The sequence below is a fragment of the Lepisosteus platostomus genome, chromosome 15 (genome assembly GCF_059453375.1).
Source record: "Lepisosteus platostomus isolate fLepPlt1 chromosome 15, fLepPlt1.hap1, whole genome shotgun sequence".
Lineage (NCBI taxonomy): Eukaryota > Metazoa > Chordata > Actinopteri > Semionotiformes > Lepisosteidae > Lepisosteus > Lepisosteus platostomus.
This window is the reverse complement of record NC_142625.1, coordinates 14,236,814-14,264,138: the sequence shown is the minus strand read 5'-3', so window position 1 is coordinate 14,264,138 and position 27,325 is coordinate 14,236,814. Positions and strand designations below refer to the sequence as shown.

The following is a 27,325-nucleotide window of genomic DNA, read 5'->3' as shown; positions in this document are numbered from 1 at the left end:
TTCCACCCCTGTTACACCCTTAGACAATTTCCCTCCATGATCCAATGTTGTGAGTAGCCTTGCTGCTGGTCTGAGTCCATGAGTTACCATTCAGAATTTCCTGGGCCCAACACTGATCCACTTATCCACACTGATTTACTCTTCCGACTATGTCCAGCCCAGTGCAATCACAGGTTTCTTGGTTTTTCGGCAGTGTCACAGGCTCTGGCTTGTTCCTTTATGCATGAATTTCTTTTCCTGTGCCACCTTGTTTTTCCTGACTTGCTCCAACCCATGGTGCTTTGCACAGCCATAGTTTCTGATTAATCCTTGCTTTCAGAGCGAAAACATCACATGAGAATACACAAATTGCTCCAAACACTGGCAGCTTCTTCAAATACTTTAGCCAACACAAAAAAAAATGATCATGCTAAAATATGTCTTTAAATTGGGTATTGGCAAGAGGAAAAAGACAGTAATCTAATCACTCCAATTAGATTGTGGGATAATCCTTAAATTGCTTGCTTTTGTATTTTCAGAAGTTACATTAATGTTTGGGATCATTTTCCAACAGTCAACTGCCCTGCCTCAAGCCTTGACCACTCAACATGCACAGATTATTTAGAGCCCAGATTCAGCAAAATGGCATCTATGGAGTGTGGCTGAAAATGCTGAGATGAGTCCTCATGGACAATGCAGGGGACAATGAAGCCATTCAAAACGGTTATCTCCTGGGGGACGGAAACTCTGGATGTTGGCGGCCATTTGGTATGAATTTGTTCAAAAGAGCAAATAAGCACCAAGTGTTCGCCAATAAAACTGTATTAATCACCATCCAGAAGGAGCTCTACATTACAATAATTTAATAACTGTTCAGTACTTTTTCTCCACTTTTACAGAGCACCCATACCTCATGTAACTGCACAGGTCAATCAATGCAGAAATAATGATTTCTCCCTGTTTGTGTCTCCGAACAAGTCAATTCATTACAGAGGAGCACAAAACTGGAATTGGCCATTTGTGTTGCATTAGTGAGAGAGACTCTTCCGTGCGTACGTAATCAGTGGTTTTAATGAACGGGAGATGGAATATTGTGACCTATTATTTGAATCAATTCACTTGTTTATTCCTGTCTCTCAGTTTCTGACGTAAGTTTCTCCAATTATTTAACAAAATCAATGATGGCTAAGTGAAAGATATAGCTAGACCATTTTGTTATAATCAAGGTGCGGTGTGGTGGGATGACAGTATACCGCGTTAATAAAAATTATTCTGTACAAAAGAATAATTTTTTACAAAAAGAAGTGCTTTACATGTTTATAGTACATGTACAGGGATGTCTCACAGAGGCATAGCAACCTTATGGACAGCTTGCATGTTTTTATTATTATTTTTTTTTGCTAATGCTAATATCGGCGTAAAGCCTTGAGTAACAGTGGCTGTAGTTAGAGGAGAAAAGAGCAGGCTATCATTTTAAGTAAATGCATAATCTACACACATCTTCACACATCTGTAATTTTAAGTCTTTAATGTGCTGCTGGAAATAGCCACCGGTGTATTAAATGTAGCAAAAAAAGAGGTAGAGAACTTTGCCTGAACTTTGAAAAGGCCAAGTTCCTTTAATGACACATACTGCAAGTCAAACTTTTATCATCTTTAAATCGCGATCAGTTGTTCTTTCTAAAATGAAGCCAGGGGTCCTGAAGTAGCTAGCAGAATTACCCTGAGTGACAGGGGAATGCCCGGCTCTCTTTGCAATTGCACACATTGTTTTACTCTTCCTGCTTGAATACTTTAAATATACAGTATACAGCACAGATTTTTAACAAAAGGTGTGAGAGGATATACCTCCAGACATCACTGCTTGCCAGTACTTGCTGTTTTGACATTGAACTACACAAGGTAGAGGAATTTCAGTCATTGTCCTTGTCATTAGTATTTACTCATTAGGCTTTAATCCTCACTTCCTTCCCACTAATAACATTTTGAGACGGAATACATTAATCACTTACTTGAATAAATCATTTATAACAAGTTATATTTATACTGTATGTGTTGGTAAGAACTATGGAGAACAATATAAATAGTTTTGATACTGACTTATTGTAAGGGCTTTTTACCTTATTTATGATGTTGTAACTACTTACATTAAATAACATTAGAATACAATAAACCTGAATGTCAGGTTTAATGTTTTTCAACATTATTTCTTGGACTGAGCACACAACAGCACATGAATAAGCAGTGAAAAACCAGAACACTTCCTTTTTTTTAAGCATTTTCATTTCCTTATTCATCCGAACGTGTCCGCTAAAAACGTCTCAACAGAACAGCGCACTCTCTCTTCCTTAAATGCTGTTTGCCACCCTTCAAAAAGCAAGATTACTTCTGTCAATTAAACAATCTTAGTGACAGCAAAACATTTAATCAGTATCAGTCGCTAAGCTAGCATTGCTCTTATAACTAGGAAAAACTTAAATTTCGAAAACAAAATGGGAGGATGAATGTAATCCACACATTCTAAATATTGGGAGTCCCTAATCTGCATAATAATAATAATTATAATTGCTTACACTTTTATAGCGCTTTTCTGGACACTCCACTCAAAGCGCATTCAGGTAATGAGGATCCCCTCTGCCACAACCAATGTGCAGCATCCACGTGGATGATGCAACGGCAGCCATAGTGCGCCTGAATGCTATACTGGGGCATGAGGACCCACATGGATGCATAACAGAACTGAGCACGTTTTGGGGCAGTCTAGGTTTGCTGTAAAACTCCTTCCACCACAACAGCAGTGTCATCTCACAAGACGGTCACAGACTGGCAATAATGAACCACTCACCTCCCATCCCTCGATGTGCGACTGGAGCTGCTCCAAAGCTTCCAGCTTTTCCATCTGTCTCTTGGTCTCGTTGATGTCAGAGCAGACCGTCTTCATGGCCTGCAGCGCCTGCTCCACCGCCGGGTGATCGGCGTGACTCTTCGGGGTCCTCTTCAGCAGCTCCTGAGGGGGCAAGCGGACAAGCGCAGGGGGGCTGAGAGGAACTCTGGAGCGGGGCGGTCCGTTTCGAAACGGCCATCTGAACGCCTCCATCCCAAGCCCCCTACTCTGGTTTTACACAAAATTCTCCTCGTTCACGATATTAAGAGTTGATTTGTGACTAAAGGGTGGAAGAGTTGGGCAAAACTCATGTAATACGAAGGACAGGGATAAGTATCCAAACAGCAGTAAAGTTTGGCATCTAGTTCAATAGGCTGAGACCAGAAATCCCCATAACCATGGGCACACAAACAGGAAAGCCAAGATTCTGAATGACAACATACAAGAGAACAGGCACACAATGACAGTGAGTTTGTTGTCTGCCCTAACACCATTCTGATCTGTATGGACTTTTCTTCTGTTTTAGATCAGGAAGTTTAAAGAGTCTGAGGAATGTTACAGTGAGTGATGCCGAATCCCAAAACACCTCGTAACACTAGTCCATTTCCGTAGTTTTCTTGATAATATTCTGAAATCATATCTCTCTCACAGTCAAGGTCTTGAAGAGTAGCAAATGGCTTCTGTATTGCACCTCTGACTATCAGTTTTGGCGACTGAATCATAAGCTGGTTTGGTTTTAGAATACAAATAGTGTTTTGATTAAAGAAGAAAAGGGAGAAATCAAAGCCGCTGAAGAAATATGCATTTATAACTTTGAACGTCCTCGCATTTTTGCAAACAGTTAAAAAAAATGAGGTCCACCACAAGAAAATTTCAACAAACTTTTGAGACAATATGGTATCGCGGATGTGTTGTCAAGGTGAGAGATGGAATAATCAAGGCAGACAAAAAATTGAGCGGAACAGATGACATTTTTAAAACTCAGGCCTCAGGTCGCAGGCCTCTAAAAGCCTTTACTTGAATGCAAACTAAGCTTTTGAGTCAGAATTTCACTTTAAACCGAGGTGAAGGACTGGTTAAATCTGGTTAAAAGCATTTCAGACTGATTTCTGCCCATGAACATTACAGTTCCAATACTGAGCTCCTGGGCTGTCCCAGTGCTTTTCTTAGTCCAGGTGTTGCCTCAGAGTGAATGAAGGTAGCTAACCCTAATTATAACTTTTTTTCTGCTATGTTTAATCTTAAAATGCTTGTTAGGTTTAGAGATGGGTTGTGAAAGTTAATTGGGTGTCTGATGTAAACTGGAAAGAAGACATTGCAGTCTGAGAGTAAGCCACAATTCTCTTATTTATCTGTCACTACTGTGTTATGATAAATAAAGCTGGAAATGTGTGTGGAAATCCTTTCCGTTCGAAGAATGGACGTTGACAATGGCTGGTCACAGACCTAACTATCTGGCACAGGGACGGTCAGCGGTGTGTAACGTCAACTTCCTGTCCTGTCCCAAAAAATGCCTTCCAAATGGGAGGGTTTCATCTTTAGCAGCTCAACATGTTTGAGTTTCAAGCCTAAGTAAACATGAAAGTCTCTCAGAGTCATCTTTATCCTCACTATACTGGACTGTGGCGTTTGCTTTTGATTAATATGATGATTAGCAACAAGCAGTTCTACTGGTGTTTGTAGTTTGTTATCCTCACTGTTGCAGACAAAAGAATCTTAACCACTGAATTAATTCCAGCTCAGGGTGTAAAACAACCAGATACTAGATTTGCAGGTTTTCAGGTTTCACTTTGAAACATTGTGCTGTCTCTTCCACACAGAGATTGGGAAACAGAAAACGAAAAAGGAACAGAAAAAAGAAAACCCCTTTTAAATACACTTCAAGAGGCAGGAAGAAGGCAACGTACCTTCACGCAGCGCAATGTTGCACATTTCTGACAATGAAGATACAGACAGCTCCTTGTCACTGGAGCAAAGCTCGTTCTTTGTGTGAAAATCGCAATAGCAAACTTCTGGGAATTTTTGCAGAACAGAACAACTCAGGGGAAAACTTCAGACTTTCCACCTTTTTTTTCTTCTGTTGAGCAAACATTTATGGAAATTTTAGTCTTTACAATGGCACTCAGCTATGGAGGTCTGTGTATTGCAGTCGCAGTGTCTGTCAGGGTTTTTTTAAGTGGGGCGGGTAAACCAGGAGAGTGGACAACCTCAAGAACAGGCAGACGGTGGGACAGCCTGAGCAGAGACAGGGACAGCTCCTACCTCTAGAACATAGGAGACTACAGGACAACATAATAAAAAGCATTTAAACTGAAAGTTACAGACAAAGCCAATCAAAAGAACAGCCACAGGACGAACTAGGACCGGAAATGAAGAGGGTGTGTTTTTAGTAGTGAGCTCAGGAAGCCTTACGAAACAGGTTATGGGGATGTTGTTGAAGTTAGATCCCTGGAATTCCTGTACGATTGCTGGATTGATAAACTACCAGTGACCACCAAATGTGCAAGACGTTGTAACCGGTGTTCTTATGGCCTTGCCTTCAACAGGAGAGGGTATTTGCAGATTCTCTGGATGGGTGTCAGCAGGTATCCTTCCAGTGGGATATCAGTCGTCTTCTTCCCCCCCAACAGCATGCAGTGCTGGAAAGAAAGAAAACATTTAGCACCTCAGACGGCCTTAACTGTCCAGCTTGGATGCGTCCTTGGTTGGGTAATCCAGTCTGCTGGAGTTGCTTTTGTTTCAGTAATTTATGACAGCTCCTTTGACAGGCACATCTCACGCATGTGTATGCCAGTGCATTGCGTGATGACCATTTCCATAATGAACTAGTGTTTACACACACAGTTGGAGGCCGTCAAGGACATGAGGGACAAAAAGCCCTTCAGTCTGGTAGGGAATCCACATCTGATCTTGCCTGATGGGACTGATAGGGAAAGGGGGGGCTCTGTAGAACTGAATGTCCATAGGAAAGATCTGGACACAGTATCTCATTTCATTTATTTCTCTTATATTATACAAGACAGCATCTTGCTTGCATTTGTCAATCTTTAACTATCTTCACAAAAAATTGGAATTTTATCTTCAAATCGCACCCAGAAATGCAATACATCAGTAATATATCATAATGTGTTACATCAGTAATACATCACTGAAAAAAACATTGATATTACTTATTTCATGTTTGTAGACTGAGTTCAGATAATGCCTCAATGCAAACATAAACTGTACCTAAAGTAAAAGTGAACTGTAAGCGTTTTTCTGTTTTCCCCCCAAACGGTTTGAAGACCAATTATTCATTTGATTGAAATCTGATTAAATATCACATCTTAACTGCTAAATACTAGCAGTGATACAGCTGTAGCAGAAAAGGGAGAAATATATCTGCATTCAGACCTATAGTGTCTGTCAGCTCATTTAAAGCCTTCTGATGGAAGTCAGAGCTCTGGATTTCCTGTTTGAGATCATGAATTTCAACATGGCATTCATGTCGGTCAATATTTAACCACTTCTTGTTTTTCTAAACTGGATAGACCTTTTGAACAAAAACATAAGTACATCAAGTGAAGCTGCAGATAGCTTAATATCGCATTTCCTGCCACATTTAAGATGAACTAGCCATCGCATTTTAATACCAAACACGCAGGGCTGGGGACTCTTAAGCTACGACAATGGTTCTGTCGTGTTCGTTCATTAATGAGAGAAAGTGTAAAGACTGGAGTGTTTTAATTTCTTTAAAAAAAACTGAGCCACAGCATGTGAAAATGTCAAAATGATTTCAGGTATTTTAATACCTGACACCTTATAGTTCTGGGCAAGGCCTCTAAATTAAAGCTATTGCTATCGAGTACTGAGGTTTCAGTACTGCAAGATCTGCATGAGTTTATTTTACTTGGGGTAGTAAAACTGCCAAAGCGGTACAACTGTGAAAAACATCTCAATATTAACCCAAACATTTTACAGACAGACACAAAAATATTACTTTTGCAGTTGTCCACAAATTGCAGCTGACAGAGACCAAAAAGGGGTTCTAACATTTTTAGAAATACACTGCATGTTACTGCAGCACTTTGCCATGATGCACTTGTAGTGTTCACATGGATGTAATGTGAAATGTGCAACACACACACTAGACTCCTCCATACCCTGCAAAGACAGTAAACCTGGTGTCGAAAAAGGAGCTGCACCTCACAAGTCTCTTGCTGTTGTTGCCCGAAAAGCAGCAAGCACCCACTTGAACACATAATTCCTGAGCAAGAATCCAGCCACATCAAAGAACACCTAGTTCAGCACTGCATTGCCATATTCCACTCTCAATTGTAAGGAAAATCATGAAATGATGTCCATCTGATGGAAGAGTTAATGTCAATTCTGAAGTTGCGATCGTCGAGACAGAGAAGCAGCACGGAAGAACAATTTTTCATTCACACAACATTTTGCCAGGAAGTGCACATAGGCCAATTTCAAAATCTTCACTTGTGGAAGCCCCCGGCACATCCCAAGAAGACAGCCTATTATGATGAACAGACCTATTGAAAAGCTGTCCAGGTATCATGAATATCCATTACAGAAATATCTGAAGTCCTTCAAAAGACCATAGGACCTCTTCATACACTCTCCAGATTTCAGTTTTATTACTGCAGATGTCTAGTTGATGTGAAAGAATGGACCACTTTGTTTTTCAGGTTTCATTATTTTTGAAACATATCACCTAAACCAAAATCCAAGGCTCTTAATTTGTGTATATTCCAGCGCACGTTAGCTTCCGTGTTACGCAGACTATGTCACAGAGGAAACGTGCTTACTGCATTTGATCAGCACCAATAAACAAAGCCTGAGGAGTGAAGAATTTCTCTCCGCTTTGAAGAACTGAATGGGTTTCCTTGATTTCTTTCCACACCCCGAGCATTCAGACAGCCAAGCTTCAGCTCAAGGTGCTAAATCGCCCCAGTCAGTACCACCCTCACCCCTGCCGGCACGATAACTGAATAATCTAATCACGGCCGAACTGGGTCTCTTAGAGTGCATCGGCTTTTTCCCCCAACATGACAGTGGGAAACAATACGAAAACGTCGACTGAAAAAAAGAGTGAATACAATAAGACTGAAATGGAAAAAAAAAACTTACCAGCAGGAAGGTTCTGACTTCTGGAACCTTATTGAGCTCCATTAGGAGCCGTAAGGCTTTTTCATGGTTACTGCAGTACTCTTCATAGACACAGAAGCGGTCTTTCTGTAACAAGCAGGAGATTAAGGTCACTGTCAGGTCTTTGTGACACTCTTCAGTCTGTGTCACTTCTCAAGAAACCACTCTAAAGAAACACAGCTTAAACACAAAGTTCAAATAAATAGCATGATTAGATGAAAGATGTTTATATAGACAGGACTTCTAGTTATGGGTTATCAAATGTATTTTCTCCTTAAGAAAAGGCTAAATTAGACTATAGGACACAAATGGTAAGTCCACGTTTTCACAATTAATTGCAAACCAATTAACCTCCACCACAGACCTCTCTTTAGAAGAAGAAGTAGCCAAATCAAAGTTAGACACAGATTCTCAGGGCAGAAGTGAAACATATTGATTATATCAGATTTCTGGACCCTCGACAGATATGAAATATATAAGATTCTGCTGTGGGACATCTGAAAATAGGGAACAACTCACAGAGCCATCACACTTTATATTGTGGCAAAACAGATCTGAAATCCTGCAAGACCGTACTTTAGAGCAAAGTGAAGCTAAACCCTGTGAACAATCAATACTAGATTATTGAGATGAATGCAAGGAATCACTGTGAAGCACTTTACAATAACTGGGCATTATGCTGTTCAGAGAAAACAAAAAAATGGGTAAACTGTAAAGTGGTGATGAAAAGAACGATAATGGGTGACCTCGGATCCCAGGACTGGAAGAAATAGTAGCTATGGTCGGTGCTTGATGTATTTTCCAAAAAAAAATGCTCTCATTTAATTTCTCTTAAAATCAGATTTGTTGTCAAGGGGTGTGAATTCTATAATTCATTTTTCTGAAGAAAAAACAATTACTATACCTTGCTAATTCCTGAAAGATTCGATATTTTACATTCTGAATGCAATTTTAATCTAAAATGAAAATTAACAGCCATCAAGAGAGAGATAATAAATTAAAAATGTTTCAGAGCATACATGTCAGGTAGCACATGTTTGAATCTGTTCTGAATCAGATTTTACCAGAATGATATTTAGCAAACTAAACTGTAGAATAATTGAATAGACTAATATCCATTCATCTGTATCACGCGATACACTACAGTGTATCAAATGCGTTAGACATTTGGCACTGGAAAGTATCAAAGAATCAGTTACATTAGGTTCAGTGCAATATTCCATTATCTCACGTTCACACAATAGCAAAATATTTCTCTGTGTTTCTGTAATAAACACTGTCCAAGGATAAGAAGCATTTCACGAGGAAGAGCTTTCACATGTGAAAGATAAAGCACTTCCTGCTTTATCTTTCTGCTGGAACATCTGTCCTGACATATGTCCTAAACCAAGGTCCATTAAAAATTAAAAGAGCACCAGATCAAGCTGTTTAAATTAACAGATAAGAAAATACTTTTCCCAAGTGCAGATCCATATGAATCCAACACTGATATATCCAGCCCTGTCTGTATGATAAAATGAAGCTTTATAACTTAATGTAGGGTATGACACCACCATAATAACCATCTCAGCTATAACAGTTATCATACTTAAGATAATTACAGCTCTAAATATACACACACATGCGCAATCATTTTTGTAAAAAACTCTCTGTAAAAAACACTTCTTGATTTAGCATAACAGTCAATTCAAACGTACATTTTTGCTGTTGTATTATGACCTTTAGTGATGACTGGTTTAACTAAAATTGATCACTTTTCCACAATTAAGACATTTTTGCATCAAGTGTTTTCAGTATTTTCAGTATTGACCTGTTTTGCTACATTTTTTCTGCTACATTTTTACTATTTATTAAGAGATACAAAGTAATGAAAACGCTCAATTTGAATTGCAGGTCGTTAGAATATTTCCACAGTGTTTGCAGATTGTCTTTATTAGACATCATTCATTTGTGTGTGGGGGAAGATATAAGGTATTTTATTTGTCCATTTAGGACAATGGCACTCTTCAGTGCTTGTGACTTTGTTACAAAGACCAACAGTTTCAGGCTTCAGATGTTGTACTAACGGGCAGCAGTGAAAAACTAAGTGTAGGACTTAAAACACAGAGATATGACGTTAGCAAAGCTGCCTACTTATGTGTGATTCCAACCACACTTTCCATATTTTGTAACCTTTGAAAGGTAAGGAAATTATGCTTTACGTTTAAGAAGAAAGGCAAGCTAAGAAGATCAGGAAATGAAGGTGGCTGAGGAAAGAGATGAAAAGGTTTTTTTTTATTTCTTCTTGGAGAAAAATCTCAGGCTGAGATGAAAGGCGCTCTTTACTTGCATAATCCACCCAGACTGACATTGCAAGTCAAAAGATGGACTGAAATATATCTGCCGCCACATCATGGATATTGAGCCAAAATTTAGTGTGTGGTTTCCCAAGTAAGTCACAGATTTTAGACATGGTTTTGACAGCAAGATATCCCTTTAACCTGAACTTAACAAGTTCACCTGAACGGGGCATTTGTTTTTTTGAGAAATTGCTATAAAATGTCCTGAAGGACTGACGAAACAGAAACCTTGAAATTATGCCGAAAATAGCACAAAGAATGTGTTTGTGCTTTTCAACAAATGTTTGCTTGCACATGCTCTTGAGTTGCTTAACTCAGATACTTTGCAGCTATTTTCAAATAAATTGGATTAGTACTGTAGCTCACAAAAAGCATACTTATATTCTCCACAATAAAGCCTATATACTGCTGGGACTGGTGGTATAGGTCAGGCTATTTTTACAAACAGGACTGATATTAATGTTCTGCATGTAATGTCTCCTTAAAACACGCGAACCAAGTTCACTTTGGGGGCATTCAAGTCTTTACATGAACAGTGGTAGCATTTTGGAAAGTTGAAAAAGAATGCAATTATTGAAAAATCCCAAGGGGTTGGAAACGTTCTTCAACAAGCCAAGTAAAACTCTAAAAATAATCATACTTAGAACTTCACAAAAAAAAGCCATAAATAAAAGCAAAATGTACATGGCAACAGCTTAAAATTATCAAAGGAAGCAAGTAAACACATCTTCCCCTATGTAAACACAATAATATAATTCCTAAACTCAACTAGAACATCTATTTTTTATATATTTCGTCCTTTTTAAAATCCCAAATTAATAAATGCAAATCACTGAGCAACATAATGACTTTAGCTTGCAGCAACTGCTAACATCATTAATTGAAACTAATTCATATTTCATTGCTCTGGTGTCCATGAATGTTTTCCCCCTATGTCAGATGAAGAGAAAATCTTTAGATTTGATCTTATGAAAAAGATGCATATAACTTAAATCCGTATGAAGTAAAGGCAAACGGCCGCGATGTGTTGGAGGACAGAAAGCAAACAAACGTGTGAAGTATTTATAAGCAGCTACTTAAGTCTACAACAAAAGAAACCGGAGGCCACTCTATTAGGAACGTGGTGAATTAAGCCCAGACTCCTCCTGATAGAAAATAGATCATCTCTGGAATTGTATTAAAGAGTCAATTAAGTATAAAGCATCAGCTCCACTGGGAATTTTCTCAAAGGATGGGTCAAGGGGCAGAGACAACAGACGGATACAATTAATCCAGAAGGGGTGTCATCACTCAGATTGGAGCACCTGGCCACAGATTGCAGGTCGTGATAGCTTTGGAGTGTGGAACTGTTCCCAGACAGCCCTCTGATCCTGTTTCCCCAGCAGATGAAGATGTAATCAGACACTGACCCGCTCCAAACAATATGAGAACAGGCGTCGGCTGACGGGCCAATCAACAGAGAGTAAGGCAGGGCTATGGAGCGGACTGGGGCGCGCTGTGAACAGTGGGATTGCATCACAAGGTCAATGTGCCATATCAGGATTCCTGGGAGTCAAACCCTGCTGTTGCTCTCCCAGTGGAATCAATACTGCATGGTGTAACAAATAAGGGAACAATATGGCAAAGCTATTCTGCCATATGCCACACTGTCTGGGTTAGACTGCGCTGAACTGACCAGCATATGTACATTATACGCTTTAACTGGGACACACACAAGTCACAAGGCATATATTTTTTAGACTAGAGCAGAGTGTCCCTCACCAAGCCTGTTTCTCATTTTATCTGAGCTCTCTGGTGAAATGATACATATTGGCATTCAGAAAGGTTAACAACAGTGGGAAGCCAACCCACTAAGTATTGTTACACGTAGAGGTTTGACTGCGGAGCTGGGCCAATATATGAGTAGCAAAGGAACAAGTTGAGGTTCATTCCACACTAAAAAAATAGAACAAAAGAACATTTTAGCTTCTTTCACACACCCAGAGGTGGTCATCTTTCTACTTTCAGTGTGAAATTAACAACTATTTCTGTCACTGGTAAATACAGACAATCTCAGGATATGTGGGGAACATTCCCTACTCTCATGAACAGTAGGGACATAAATGATCATGTAGCCATGGGCTAAGTTTATCATCTTAGCTACAGGACTGCACCTCCAACAGAGAAGTGTCCCTGTTCATCATACTGGGCTGGTGGACTAGACATTCTGGTCTAGGGGCACCATCTGCGGGTCCACCAGTTCCTCTTACAGCAACAACCTCATGTGTCAACTTCTCAGATCAGAATTCAAATACAGTTGAAAAACTGCAGTATGTACATTCTGAAACCCAAAAGGATTATGGACTTGGTCATAATTTATTGACCAGTATGAATTAATGGAGAGAAAATGTATAAATCTTTATTCTCTATTGGATTTTAAAGTAGACATTAATAAAGTACATGTATTTATAAGGATGCCAACTGAATTTACTGAAATGTATTGGGATAAGCTCCGGCTCCCCTGTGATCCTCCATTAGATAAAGATGGATGGACAAACATCTTACTGTTACATACAGTATATGTGTATATGGGTCATAGACATCAGTTCTTTAAGGACTCGTCTTTGAGCCACTAAAAGTTCAAACTAATCAGTAAATTCTGTTTTGGTTTCTTTCAAAACCTATCTAGCAGGATAAGAAGCAGCAGTAACGCTACCAGTGACACATGAGGGGCGGAGCAGTGGCACTCCAGCTAAGGATCTGCGCCTGTGGATGTTGAAGGTTGTCGGTTCAATTCCTGCAGCTGGCAGAGGAATCCTACTCCATTGGGCCCCTGAGCAAGGCCCTTAGCCCTAACTGCTCCAGGGGTGCCGTATAAACGGCTGGCCCCAAGCTTCTCTCTCCCTGCCTGTGTGCCTGTGTGTCTCATGGATAGCAAGCTAAGGTATGTGAAAAGACAAACTCCTAATGCAAGAAATTGTATATGGCTAATAAAGTGATCTTATCTTATCTTATATGGAGCTTCCAACTGATTCCATTAACCCTGGGGGTATTTTTAAATACAGAACTGAATGATTTGTAATTGTGCCCAGAAACAGTGACGTATTCAAAAATTATACTGTGAGAAAAACTTTTTACTGGGGGAGTTCCCCCATTATACATGAAAAAGCCACAGAATTGGAGGCAGAATTCTGCCTCCTAAGTATAAGCAGCTGCAGATTCAATCTGTAAGGCATTAGTAGGCAGATCATCTGCAAAAGATTCCTATACCAATTTCAGGGCCAGATGACAGAGTGGAAAAGCTATCCTCCTCTTTCACCAGGTATTTACCTTGCTTCCTTCTAACCAAGGGCCTCTTATCTGTCTGTCTTCATGCGATCCTGTCTGGACTGCCCTTTGTGTCTCTATATTTGGCCTTGTTCATTAAACTTCTCCTGCTAACACACCAGCCGAGCTGGTTTTGCAAAGGAAGCCATTGCTTGCAATCTGGTGGGCATTAAAAAGAGGCCGTAACTTTCATGCTCCACCGTAGACACCATCAGTCCCACCACTGAGACAAACCGATGGTTGGAGATCACTCACAGACTAACCCAGCTAGCTTTCCCTCACAGGAGCTCAAGACACATGCTGCAGAATGCCTGCCTGTTCTTCTGTTAGGGTGAACAGGGTGAAGGGTGAACACCCTTCTTGCAGGGTGATATGGCTGCTGTTATTTGCCAGCAGCCATATCACCCTGCAACTCACAACTGGCAACCCACTGAAGCTAAGCAGGTGTGAGCCTGGTCAGTACCTGGATGGGAGACCTCCTGGGAAAAACTAAGGTTGCTGCTGGAAGAGGTGTTAGTGGGGCCAGCAGGGGGCGCTCACCCTGTGGTCCACGTGGGTCCTAATGCCCCAGTATAGTGATGGGGACACTATACTGTAAACAGGTGCCGTCTATACTGTAAACCAATCATGGCCTCCTAATAATCCCCATCTATGAATTGGCTTCATTACTCTCTGCTCTCCTCCCCACTAATAGCTGATGTGTGGTGAGCGTTCTGGCGCACTATGGCTGCCGTCGCATCATCCAGGTGGATGCTGCACATTGGTGGTGGTGGAGGGGAGACCCCATTACCTGTAAAGCGCTTTGAGTGGAGTGTCCAGAAAAGCGCTATATAAGTGTAAGCAATTATTATTATTATTATTCTCTGTGCTTGGCGCTCCTGTGCTGGAAATTGGGACACAATCATGGGCCTTTTGCTATTGGGATGCCAGTACTGGTGGGAAGGCAGATGTAGAAAGCCACCCACCCCAGCCTGCCCTCACATGGACAGACACCGGTTCACATGACCAGAAGCATAGGAAATGAAGATGAAAGACACATGGAGGACACGCCCCCCTTCCCAAGCACCTTTGTGCTGGTTTATATTTGCTCACTGGCCACCTCACTAAAAAAACCCTGATCCCAGCAATGTCCAGTGAAGCAGAGACCATCCCTGGCTGCAGACGTCAGGGTTGTGCAGTGGATTAAAAATCCAGTGGACACTTTCAGCCAAATCCTTCCAGGCACTGCTGGAGATGGGAAATAAACAATTATCTTGAATTATCAGTCATTTTTGTGAGTATTATTTTAGGATGTCCACTTGTCTTTTATGTAATGAATAATTATGCGGAATTATTGTCTTTTAGGGCTATGGTAAAATCAAATCCAAAAACATGAGGGGAAAAGGGAATTTTACTTTTCCCTCAACTGTGTCTTGTTGCATTAAAACAAAGATAAATTCACACTCCCTCCCATCTCTCCTATGCCTACGTAACTGGAGCCTGAACTCTTCCTGCTTCTAGAATCTTGTCACCTAGCAACGCCAAGCATTACGATCACATTATTTACTATTGATCTTCTAAACTAAATATCAGCCTTAAAGGGACAACACTATAAACATCATGCAACATAAAATAACCAGAAAAAAACAGTGTGCAGCCTGCGACATTATATTTTAAGTGAATATTTAGACCAGTGGCCCACACACATTCAACATACCAGCAAATCTTTAATGTAAAATAATTGTTTAATTTACTGTTTCATCTCCATGAATTTAAATACTAATAGTCATTTCTTTCTTCTGCACAGTGAAATGACGTTCATTAGCAATTCAAATATGCAGGCATTACCAAGCACACCATGATATTCGCAGTTAATGAATATGGCCTCCTTATTGTTTTTCTAAATGTCAACCCACTTCCTTTACTGGACTGAACAGATGCAAAAACCACAGTTTACGTCTTAAATGTTAGAGATTATGAACGTAACTCTGACCAGTCACAACTCCGTTCTCATCTTTTGTCAGAGACTTTTGTCTGAGAAAGAGCATTTTAGAAAGTCACATTTAGATCAAATATTCCTGTCATTCTCAAAACTGCTACTGAAAAATGCCATTTCTGGTTTGAGAGGAAATTTGGATGAACCAAAATTCTGGCTTCTGAACGAAACAAGTATTTGTCACTTCAGGAAATGACTTGCACTCGTGAAAACCTTCTTGTCGTGTTCGTTTTCAGCATTTTGATTCATTCTTGTCATGTTGTGTGCTGACAGTCGATGAGGATGCCCTCTTCCCACATGACAGTGCATGGAGAAGCTCACACATTGCCATGGTAAAACTAACGAGGTTTTTGGGTGTGATGGAGGCAGTGGGGGGGGGGGGGGGGCATTATGGAAATCAACAGTATGCCCACATTTGGCTGAAAAACACCCCAGGGTATAGGGAAAGGGTTAAGTTGCTTTCACAGGGGCTGTATGAAGACGTTATACTCACAAACTTGAGGAAAACTTGGCCCAGTTCATGCTGTGGCTGTGGTTCTGGCTGTAAACTGGACTCCAGGGCTGCCAAGACCTCTTTGTGAACTTCCAGAATGTCCTCAATGTTGGAAAACAGAATCTTGTATGATAAGGGTGAGAGAGAAAAAAACAGGCTGCTTGTGAGATGCTATTTCTTTCATTAAAAAAACATTTCATGGCAGCTCACACCAGTGGAACTCTCAGCTTTTCCGGTTTCTTAAAAAAAGCTCAAAGCCCCCAGTAACATGGTACAATGATTGGACTGTTTCCCCATCTGGTCTCTCCCTGAGATACCGTGCCATAAATCCCATACCATCTCATTAATATTGATGCTGCTGCGGTTTAAAGGCAGCCCATAGTTCTCTTCAACTGCGCAGTATTGTCCCCCTTTCTCCATACATAACTGTACATCAGTGTCCTCTCTAGTGTACTGCAGTACAGTTTTAAAAAGAACCTCTGCTTGCTTCACTGGGGGGAAGCCGTCTCAGTTTAGCCTCTGAAACTCGTCAGGCCTCATGTGAGAGTGCTTCCGGTTGACAAGGATAGCAACAGCATACAGCAGACGAACGTCTCACATAAAATCTAGCAATCTGTAGTTTATGAGCAGGTATGACTACTTCAGCCTGCAGCTACTGGCTTTGATTCCCCCACAACTGGAATTACATTACGTCTTTCAAGGCCGCACGGTGTGGTTCATGGCACGAGACGACTGACCTGAACACAAGCCACAATTTGCCCTCCAGTGTGTTTTTTCTGCTGTGCCTTTTTTCTCCGGTTGTCTACAGTGTGGTATTTAGCTAATAGCTCATGCCCAATGTTTAGAATACATTTTATAGCTAAGTTAACTTCCTGCTGAAAAGCAAATTGACCGTATGATTCATGAAGATGTGAACTGTTTCAATGATTTAGGGTTAAATAAAACATCAAATCTTGTAAGCGCCTAATATGAAATGCTTGCCACTGGCTGTCTCTACATGTGTGTGCCTGCAACATTCTGTGATGATACAGTTCTTCTCCACATGCGAAAGAACAGCCAAACCTCAGCTGTATATACAAAACGAATATGCTGTTCACTATGCAAACACTATTTCATCTCTTTGATACAAATGACTCTTTAGAAGAATACGTAGGCACTGCTAAACTGAAGGATCTTGTGTCTGACGTATTATAACCAGCAATGAGGTCATCTGTTCCGCCCAGAAAACTTAGGACAACATTCCATCCCATCTGGATTGAGTTAGAACATATAACACTGCTTTATCTTTTACAGACAATAATCTGGAAATCAGTACGCTGGTGTGTTTTCCTTTGATTTGCTGTCCATGAAGATGTCCAAGATATTTGAATGCTTCTGTTTTGGTATAAGACAATCCTTGCACATGCCATAAACATTAAATTCATTCATCCATTTCATTCATTATTCTTTATTGCCACACAACAATAGTTGGTGGAATTTGCTTTCTGTACAACAAAAAAGACAACTGATGAGACATACATACAACATATACAGTACAAATTTAAACAGGACAGAAGACAAACAAATATTATCACATAAACGCAATTAAAGAGAAATTCTTTAAAGAGAAATAAAACTCTGTTGCCATTTTGAGGTAATGATTTTGTCAAGGAACACGTACAGGTTTATTCCAGGCGGAAAAGAAAAGAAACACAACTTTTCGGCTGTGGAGCCTTCTTTGGGTGTCAATTTGTCAATTTTGGTTGATTTTGTCAACTTGTTCTCCATAATCTTTGATCATTCAGTTGAAATTTGCTCTTTAGTATTTAGAAGCCTGAACACATCAAGAAATGTATGTACATAAAGAAAAAATGCTCGGAAAATCCAAACTCACTCAACACTCCTGTTATAAGAAGTGAAAGTGACTGACTCACCCGGAACAAAAGGAAATGTTTAGCCCTCTCCCCACCTTTACACGGTGCAAATTTGCAGAAAAAACTAATTGGAGTTTTATCAATTCCCCTACCTCCCTTGCATTCCCCTAGATATTCTATGGTGATACAATCTCGGCAGAATTTCAGCTGGTAGCCCTAAGACATCAACTGCTGAAGGATTCAGCTGGATCTGACTGATGTTTCTGAAACTTTAAGAGGAGCAGACAAAGTCAACGCCGGCCTGTTATTTAAATTCAGCACAGACTGGAGCTCAAGGAGGCATCAATGTAAATAAAGGACAGATCATTTCAAAACTGAGAATGTTGATGCCTATTAAAGCTGTGGACTGCGTGTTGATGAGAGAAACGGCCGAGTCCTGTTTTGGGAGCTGCCTTGCTCGAGCGATGACGGATTCTTGGATCATTAACAACCTCCTGGCCAGAAGAGTGAGGCTCAACAAACTCACCTGCAGCCTCTTTTATGCTCTTATTTAAGTGCAAGCTGAAGTTACACTTTCTACAAGCTGGGAATAAAACAAGAGAGTAAATATAAGCATTTTTTTCTTACCTTAACATTTTCTTCAGATAAGCACAGCTGATCATTAGGTGTCTGTTGAATCCTATGCAGAAAGGCCTGAAAAAGAGGAAAAGGTAATGAAGTTACATTACAGGCAGGAAGCGCTTTGTGTACTGTTTCGGGATCAGTCGCAGAGGTGATCCTAGAGGTCACAGTGCAATAGAACAGTGGAAGGAAACAATGTGTGACTCTCCCCATTACCTGTACAGCTGGAAAACTGCATGTGTCAAGCACATTGAGCACATGTGTGTTTCAGCCCTCAGCTCTTGCCATTCCTACAGGACCTGCTGAAAGGCCATTTGCCTTGAAAGGAAGCACATTGCTGCTCATTCCTGAACATCTCTTTACAATTCTTATTCCAGCAAAGGAAAAAGACTACAAAAAGTCTTTTTACACGTTTAACAGATGACACATTTTCAATGCCAGTCAAGGAACATTCGTAATACTCTTCACATCTGACGACTTGCACATTTTAAGGCAGACAAACTGCAAGTCTTGCCAGGGGCCTTTTAGATGGTCAGTTTCAGAACGCGGTTTTGAATGACAGAAAAAACCCTGAGGGAGATTTAAAACAAAGCTTTTACTTTGGCTTTCTGGGCTAATCCCTCGATGTTAATTATAAATAGCCTCATGCATTATACAATGATTAAATATCTAAGACAGTATTGAGAGCATTGCTGTGAAACAATGGTTTTGCTCTGAATACTGTCTTAAACACTTAATCAAAAAGATTATTTTAAGCCACGATAATTGCTTTTTTGGGAGGAGAGGGTGATTTTATAGCTTTTTTTCCTTTTATACATTAATATTATCAGCAAAGTCCATGTTCATTAAACAACAACGACATTCCAAATTTTAGGCATAAAGGATAGCTAGCAATAAGAAGGCTCATGGGAGAACTGTTACTCCCTGCTCCCATTAACCGTCTTTATGCAAGTTCTTGTCAACAGCTAACCTCTTCATTTTCTGTAACTAACTCAAACCTTTTATCATCCAAGGTCTAAAAGGTGCCAACAGTTTAACAGCTGTGGGGGGTAATTGTTTATTCTGCTCCTAATAGCTGCCTCTGAACCTCCCAGCAGACGTTTCAGCTCCTCATTAAGGAAGACAATAACATCTGGACCTCATCAAGGTGGAAGGGGCATAGCAGAAGCGAAAGCCAAGTCTTGAGCTTCGGCTCCACTTGCTGGGGTTCTGTCACTTTAATGGGCAAAACAATATGTGCAACAGATCGTCATCTCGGAGGTCCCTATTTTGACCAACTGCAGTCGGAGCGCAAGAGGCTTGGGCCAGAAAACTCAGAGCAGAGGTTTAGTCACACGTTTAATGCAGAGATAGTAAAATGTGTGACTAATGAAGACCCTCAGTGGCCCCCTCTCTCTCTCTCTTAAAAATTTGAAGACATCAAAGGTAGTGTGAAATACCCTTTGAGGAGTTGACAAATTAATTGGATGTGGAGCAAAAATCAAAGCTTCTTTTCGAAGAACAGGGTCCTCAGTGCTTCTGTGATTATATTTGCTCCCCCTCTGGAACCAGTCAGCTGCTGGCCTGCACATAACACACAGCCTAACAAGACGTAGTTTAGGAACCCAATAATACTCCAACAAACCCACTGCTTTGTGTGTACAAAGGGCACGGTACTGGGAGTTCTAACAGAAGGCCACAAGTTACACAAACAATATCCTTTAAAAATCTCTTTTTTACAACCAAATCTGTACAGAACTATCTTGTGTCCCAGTTCTTTCTCTCTCTCGCCTGCGCTCAACGGGAGGTGGCAAGGCCTACGAAGAAAGACACAATGGTCTGAGTCAGGACTACAGAGGTTGTGGAGCTGTGATTTCACCCTGCTTCCTGGTGCCATTCAAGGGACCTGAATTAAAGAGGCCGGAGCTATCTTTAGGAAAATGCCGGAAAGCACACCAGGCTGCACGGAGCAAAACAAACCCTTCTCAAATTAAAAAAAGTCCCTGTGCAGTATTTTGTTAAATTCTTGACCATCCATTAACTGTCTTCATGACTATGTGTATTTAAGAAAGTAATATAAATACAATTTAAATGGAAGCTCCCCAGGAGTTGGATTTCATTACACAGCATACAGAACTGTATCACCACAATTCAGATTCAGAAATCAATGGCCGAGACTCCAGGATGTTTGATGAAGTGAAGGCAATTTTTATTATTTATGTGGTTTCTTGGGAAACGTTGAATGGGAAAGTGTCATTTGGATGAGTGAGATGTTTGTTGACCCCAGCAAATAATCAATTCTATAAATATTAAAGTAAAACCTTTCCATCCAGACCTTTTTTTTTTTTGCATGCCTGAATGGGCAGTGGGGATTGTTCAGGATTATTTTTTTCCACTTCTCGCCTTTTACTTATCAGAAAAAAAATAAAATAAACAGAATCTACCAACCTCGTCAAATGTTCAGAAACACTCGCCAGCTAGCTAATGATGCAAACGCGTTGGAGACCGGGACAGAAATCCCCCCACGTAAATGTGACTCTCGTGAACATGCTAAACGCAATTAAAATCTGATTCCGTTCGCTAATGAGTTACCCGAGCCCCACCGCCGGAGAAACAAACAGCGCCCTCAGGAACTCTAATGAAGTGACGCTGGCCAGCTCGGGGGCGCAGGTTCACACCTCCCCGTCTGCCGGCGGAGCCACAGCGAGCGGCGAGGCGGACCAGAAGGCAGGCGGCGGGCTCGTCACCAGCTAGTGCCTGTCTCACCCTCAGCAGTCTTTGAAGGAGTATTAGTGATTCCGAGCTCTTCCTTCACCCCCTCCCCGAGTACCAAACCCCGCTGCTCCACCGGCTGCACAGCGTGAAAGACTGACACCATCCTAACAGCTAGGGAAAAAAAGTATCTTCTTCCACGCTGCCTGCTCTTGACAGGCACACCTCAGGGATTTTGAGAATTGGGAGGAAAATACAAATATTTTATTTTTTCGGGGTTTTTTTGCTCCATTTTTCTTTTGAGGTATTCCTGTATCCTTTCCTTTTTTAAGGTTTCGCAGATTTGGTCACACCAAAAAGAATACTTTTTCTTTTCGCAATGAATCTTAACGCCCTCTTTGCGAGAAATCTTAAGGACAGGCCAAAAACAATTCCTATTTCCTGCTCCTCACCCTTCATACCAGATTTCCTAAATAACACATTGACTTAAATCCATATAGCCTACATTTGCCAACGGGAAAGGCTGTCAGGCTTCAGTCAGTGTTGTGGGTTCCGGGATCAGTTTCACACAGCGCTCTCCCCTCTGACAGCGGAGTTAACAGATTGTCTTCCTCGCACACGTTACACTACCAAATGTGTGACAGCCGAAGAGGACCAGCAGTTCATACATATGTCCGCTGCATAATAGTATTTCTAATACTCAGATTAATGACACTAATAATAATGCTTGCCATTATAATCCAGGGTGAACTATTTAGCATTTAGGGGTTCTAAATAATAGGCGGATAATACAAGATAATTAACTGGATTTAAAAGTACATTACAAAAAAATACTGTTATAACTACACATAGCATTTTATAAAATACAGTAACCAGCAGATAAGTCTTCAGCTCAGACAGTGCAGGGGGGTATTCCTCTCGATTCCTCAGTCACCACCAAACAAGCAAAACCCCACCTGACTGGAAATGTGTCAGACAGATGTCAGTGAGGCCCCACAAAGTGGGCTTTCAGTCACCCAAACATTTCCACAGCACTCAGACTCTACATAACAGTAGTTCTCCACCAAAGCTCTGGGTACCCCTGGGGTTCTTTAGACACTATCCACGCAGAAGAATATTAGAATCCCCCAGAAGGATGGGAAACATTTCATCCCCTGTGCTAATATTCAGACAACACTTTTATGAATTTTATCATTAATTATATTATTAGTATAATCATATTATAATTAAAATATTATTAACATCATAAGGATTATGATGTTGTTATTATTTCTACATCACACACAGACCAAACACTAACCTGAAGTCAAACAATCACCGTTGCCACAAGACAACTCTACGTAGACCACAAAGTCACAAAATTTACCAGGCCTCCCCCAGAGTGTGTGTTTAAAAAAATATGAACATGCTTCTCGGTGGCCAATAATGCTCCCTGGAGGAGGGAGACAGTACACGGGTCAGATCGAGTCTTCTTTCATTAAACAAGTGTGACCTTTACCGGGTTACGTCAGTGGAAACTAGCAACCTTTACCTGCAGGCAGAAACCACATTTCCCAAAGCTCCGGGAGGGAGGGAAAGGACTTTGCTGCTGCTACTCAGTGCCATCCCCCGTGGCCCACTCGTGACTTTCACACACAGGGGTGGGAATGGCGCTCTTCGTGACTGACGTTGCGCTGGTCGAACTGGTTTGGAGGCGTGCCCGTATGGCGAGGAGACAGCGGTGCTTGCTGGGATAAGAGGAGGCTGAGCTGTTTGCTTTATGGGACAAGCAATGACACTCTTCAAATGCGGAGGGGTGTCAAACCAGGGGAAAGGGCATTTTCTCTGCTAAAAGGATGCTCCCTCACTTCATTAGTTGAAAGGTGAGGCCCCACAGAAAGTGCTAGCTTAGAAAGGGGGGTGTTCGAAAACTTGCACTGGCTATACAACATGCACCCACAGAACGTGGAGATATAACATTTTCAGTTCGGGATTATATTCCATAAATCAATGCAACAGTCAGGTGAATTTTTCTTCAAGGATATTTCAATCTCAGTTAAAGCACGAACACTGTCACTGCGAATCACTGAGTGTAGAAGACAAGTAGAAATATGTCAACGAACAGCAAGACTGAGGCTTTGCTCAAGGTCAGGCTGGCTGATCGGGCTGGTTAAACACCTTGACCAGGCTGAAGCACACAAGCAGGTTCCATGTGAGTAGAACGTGGATCGTGCACACTGACCTCACCCCCCTTTTTATTAACTGAGCTCTTTCAGAACAGCCCGACTTCCTTCGTTAGCATTTTGGGCAAGAGGGTGATCTACAAAATCGCCTCTGTCATGAGAATTCTGGATTGTCTCAATGCTAGATGCAGGTATAGTGGCAAGGAATGCTTCCCCAACATGTGTAAACTTTTCCAGCTGCATTGCCATCTCACTGCTGCCAAACGGCAAAGCCCGCAAGTGACACAGGAATGCTGGCAGGCAAGGTCAGCAAGTCCACATATTTTGCAGGCTTTATGGTTATTGAAGAGTAAAAGCTGGTAATTGTGTTGGAGTGCCCTGAAAGCCTCATTCCTCTATCATGACATCAACAGGAGTTCCCAACAGCACTGGCAGGCAGCAGCTGAAATTCCATTCCCTTTCCTGCTCGTTCAGGTTCTGAGTGAACTGCAGATGGCTGCCCCTCCCTTTGTGTTTGTAGCACATAAACCCCGCAAGCACATTGCGTCGTTCCCTTCGCCACATAACTGCAGGAATTCCTCTATCCTTGTTCTCTATCTTGCCACTGTTTCATCAACATATAATGCCATCCATGCCTTTTCCATATTATAATGCACCCTATTATCTATTTTAATTGTGTTTTGTGGAGCAAATGCATTATCATTGTGTTTGCAATTTGCCAGTTAAGTGTCTGAGCTTCTGTGAAAGAAGATTTTGTTTTTATTTAAATAAATTGAGTGCTTTCTCAGGAGAGACGAATCCTTATAATATGTTACTTACTTTGGTAGTCTTAGAATGCTCTGTGATGGGTAAAAATTGAATCTCTCACTGGTAAGCGACAACATTGGAGTAAATGGTCAATAGAAAATAGTAAATGGCATTCTATTCATTAGATTCATTATTTGCTAAAATAAATTCCTCTAGAATATCTCAAAATTATTTTCTTCCTCACAGCACGTGCTGCGCATGCATTATAGAAATGTCACAGCAACGTATGCTGAATTTACCTCTAGGGAGATACAAATGACTGGCGACTGTAACAGCGCAGTCACAAAAAACACCAGCTTCACAGATACAGTAACACAGAAGTACCTTTCAGTGCTTAGAAAGTGCAAGCATTCAGTAACAGACAAGGAAAATCGATAAAAGATGATAAATATAAGAAAATATTTAGGTAAGTTATACAAATCATAAAACAACATGGAACCTACATGGCCACAAAATGGAAAGAATTAAAAGCAATTTGCACATTCTCTCCATATACAGCAATGCCTGGCTACTACAACTCTCTGCAGTTCTCAGCATCAATAGTATCACATGTTGAATAAGCCAAGCAATGGAAACAAAAATAGGAGAACTTTGCAGCCATGCGTTTCTGAATGCAAATTTACAGCCCCGTTCATCAATTTACACCAACAGCTACGGAATCTCATTTGCATCGAGAAGCAGCTGAGTGCTCAGCCCCACACTGCACCTGCCAAGGTAGCCAAGCACACAGAATTAAGAAATACTTGATGGTCGTTTATTTTCTTCAATGGTAACTGTTCTGTTGTACTTTCCAGGCAGAATCCAATATATTGTTTCAACAGCGGCAAAACCCCCTTTAGTGAAACTAACATACAGCAAGACAGCTTCTAGAATGATTTCACATTCACACTCTCTATTTGTAAGATATACAAGACTGACTCCAAAGCACGCTACATTTACATTGATTCACTTCAGCTTGGTCCCTTATGCATCCATTTTCTGATTCCAAGGACAAACCCACAAGAATACAGGTAGAACATACAAACTCCACATAGATAGCACCACAGGACAGAGGCACAGAGCAACCCTGGTTCCCTAATAGAAATTTCTAATCAGCAACATGCTAACCAAATCCTGGAGGGCCCAGTGAATTATTGCAAGTAATTATTTAACAGCACAATTGTTGATACTTCTAACCAAGCTTGAAGATATCTTACAGGTAACTGAACTTTACTGAAGTGTACGTTTTCAGTAATCAACTGCAAAAAAACATTAAGAATAATTCTTTATGTTTTTAATTTTAAGTCACTAATCACTTTTTAAAATGGTTTGTGAATTTTACCTGTGACGATAAAGCAAAGTGGAAGAAATGTTGTTGCTCTATCAGGCAATAATCAGATAAACTAAGAACTGCAAAATGGTTTTCTTTCAGATTCCATTGTTACTTGTAAGAGCGTATTGAATTTGCATTATCAAGCTCTTTGCGTTAAAGCGAAATAATATATTCTATTTTCTACTGGAATTATTCAGCTTCAGTGATGACTGTGGTGGATTATGTCCGATTCAGATACATTTTGTGCTCAGAATGTGTTAAGAACTGAAACAACACTCTGTGATGCAACATTTAAGGCCACTGCCACTCATGTGTTGTAAGTCTCTCAATGCAATATAAGACTAACTGCAGCAAGTGTGCCAAGAATGTCCTATAAGGGAGTTTTTATTTGTTCTTTATAAGTGATGTAAAGGTCTAGTGTTTTCACCTGATACACACCTGGTAGTCCACTGTGATAATAAATCACTCATGACTGATTGCTTGTGGGTGAACAGCATGAAGGAAACGGGCCACACTGAAGTATATTAGTTCACCACACCAAAACAAACCCCATTCTGCAACTCCCTGTACCGAATGAACAGCTTACTCCTTTATACACAAGAAGGGTTAAAGTCTTCAATTAAAAAGCCCTTTATGGTAAGCTTTCGAACACGTTATGGTGTTTCCACCTTGACTGCAGAAGCACAGCCTAGATCCGAAAACCTGATATACCTTTAGTTTATTTTTTTCCAGTGTAAATTACACTGGTCTTCAAATAAATTCAGAGGACTGGACATCTAAATCTCTCTCTGCTTTAAGAGCTGTATAATTGTCCCATCTTAATATGCAGGAATGTTTTTCAGCATTTCTAGTAGTTGCTGTTAATTGAACGCATCAGAACTTTATTTGTTAAAGAATTACTTCCTCATCAATAGCCAGTTTTAGGAAATGGCTCAACATTTACAAAAAAAATCACTAAATATATACATATACTGCTGTGAAGGTCATTTCGGCAAGTACAGTTTACCTTGAGTTGCTGTAATCAATTTTTTCTTCAGACCCATGTGCATTAAAGAATTCAGATTAACTTTAGTTTCTTTTATAGAATATACATTTATACACCAGTTTGTGTTAATCAATAATTGTATAAAAGCATAAGTTAAAAGGAACTCTGACTAACTTATCAAAGCATTAAGGCATCATTTTAAGTAGGAATAAAAATGTTTTATTGCACCGTAAGAGCTGCACAAGAGCTTACAAAACAGTCAATTATTTTACCAGTTTTTAAAGCAGCTGCAAAGAAGAATGATTTGTGAATAAGAGAAGTGAAAATTGTCTGTAAAGCAGTCAGGCTTTAGAACCACATTTCCTTCTGCACTCTGACAGCACTCGAGACTCCAGCGCATGTTCAAGCAGTTCAGAATTCAGCAAACGTGCATTGAGGAACAACACTTCTCTGCACTAGCTCCTTCAGAAGCCTTTTTAGATGTGAAACAGGAAGGATTGTCCAAGTGCAGGACGTTGTGCTGCAAGAACTGCGAGGTTCATGGTCAAACGTTCACAGACGACTGCAAGTCACTGAACTGTAGACAGTACACATTACTCAGGAAAGAAGAAATCTGGCCCGTCCAACATATCAATGATTTCACGGTGAACCTGTCAGCTCGAGTTCGGAAAAGAAAAGATTTAAGACAAAATAATTGAACTTATGTATAAGACCAGGGTCTTTGAGGTCTAACCTTAGTGCTCGTGGTTTATTTAATTTTACAAATGCGGCTTCAT

The 27,325-nt window shown here is 40.6% G+C and overlaps 1 protein-coding gene across 2 annotated transcripts in view; it reads right to left on the bottom strand.

Annotated features, from left to right (window-relative positions):
* The window catches only part of prex1 (phosphatidylinositol-3,4,5-trisphosphate-dependent Rac exchange factor 1), a 139,178-nt gene that overhangs the window by 82,976 nt on the left and 28,877 nt on the right, over positions 1–27,325 (bottom strand). For both annotated transcript variants that reach the window (XM_088608467.1, XM_088608468.1), the window contains exons 2-6: positions 18,599–18,664; positions 16,119–16,241; positions 7,988–8,092; positions 5,401–5,502; positions 2,825–2,986 (exon numbers count right to left, since the gene is read on the bottom strand). In XM_088608467.1, the coding sequence (XP_088464593.1) occupies positions 2,825–2,986; positions 5,401–5,502; positions 7,988–8,092; positions 16,119–16,241; positions 18,599–18,664 (558 nt within the window). The remainder of the gene's footprint in view (positions 1–2,824; positions 2,987–5,400; positions 5,503–7,987; positions 8,093–16,118; positions 16,242–18,598; positions 18,665–27,325) is intronic.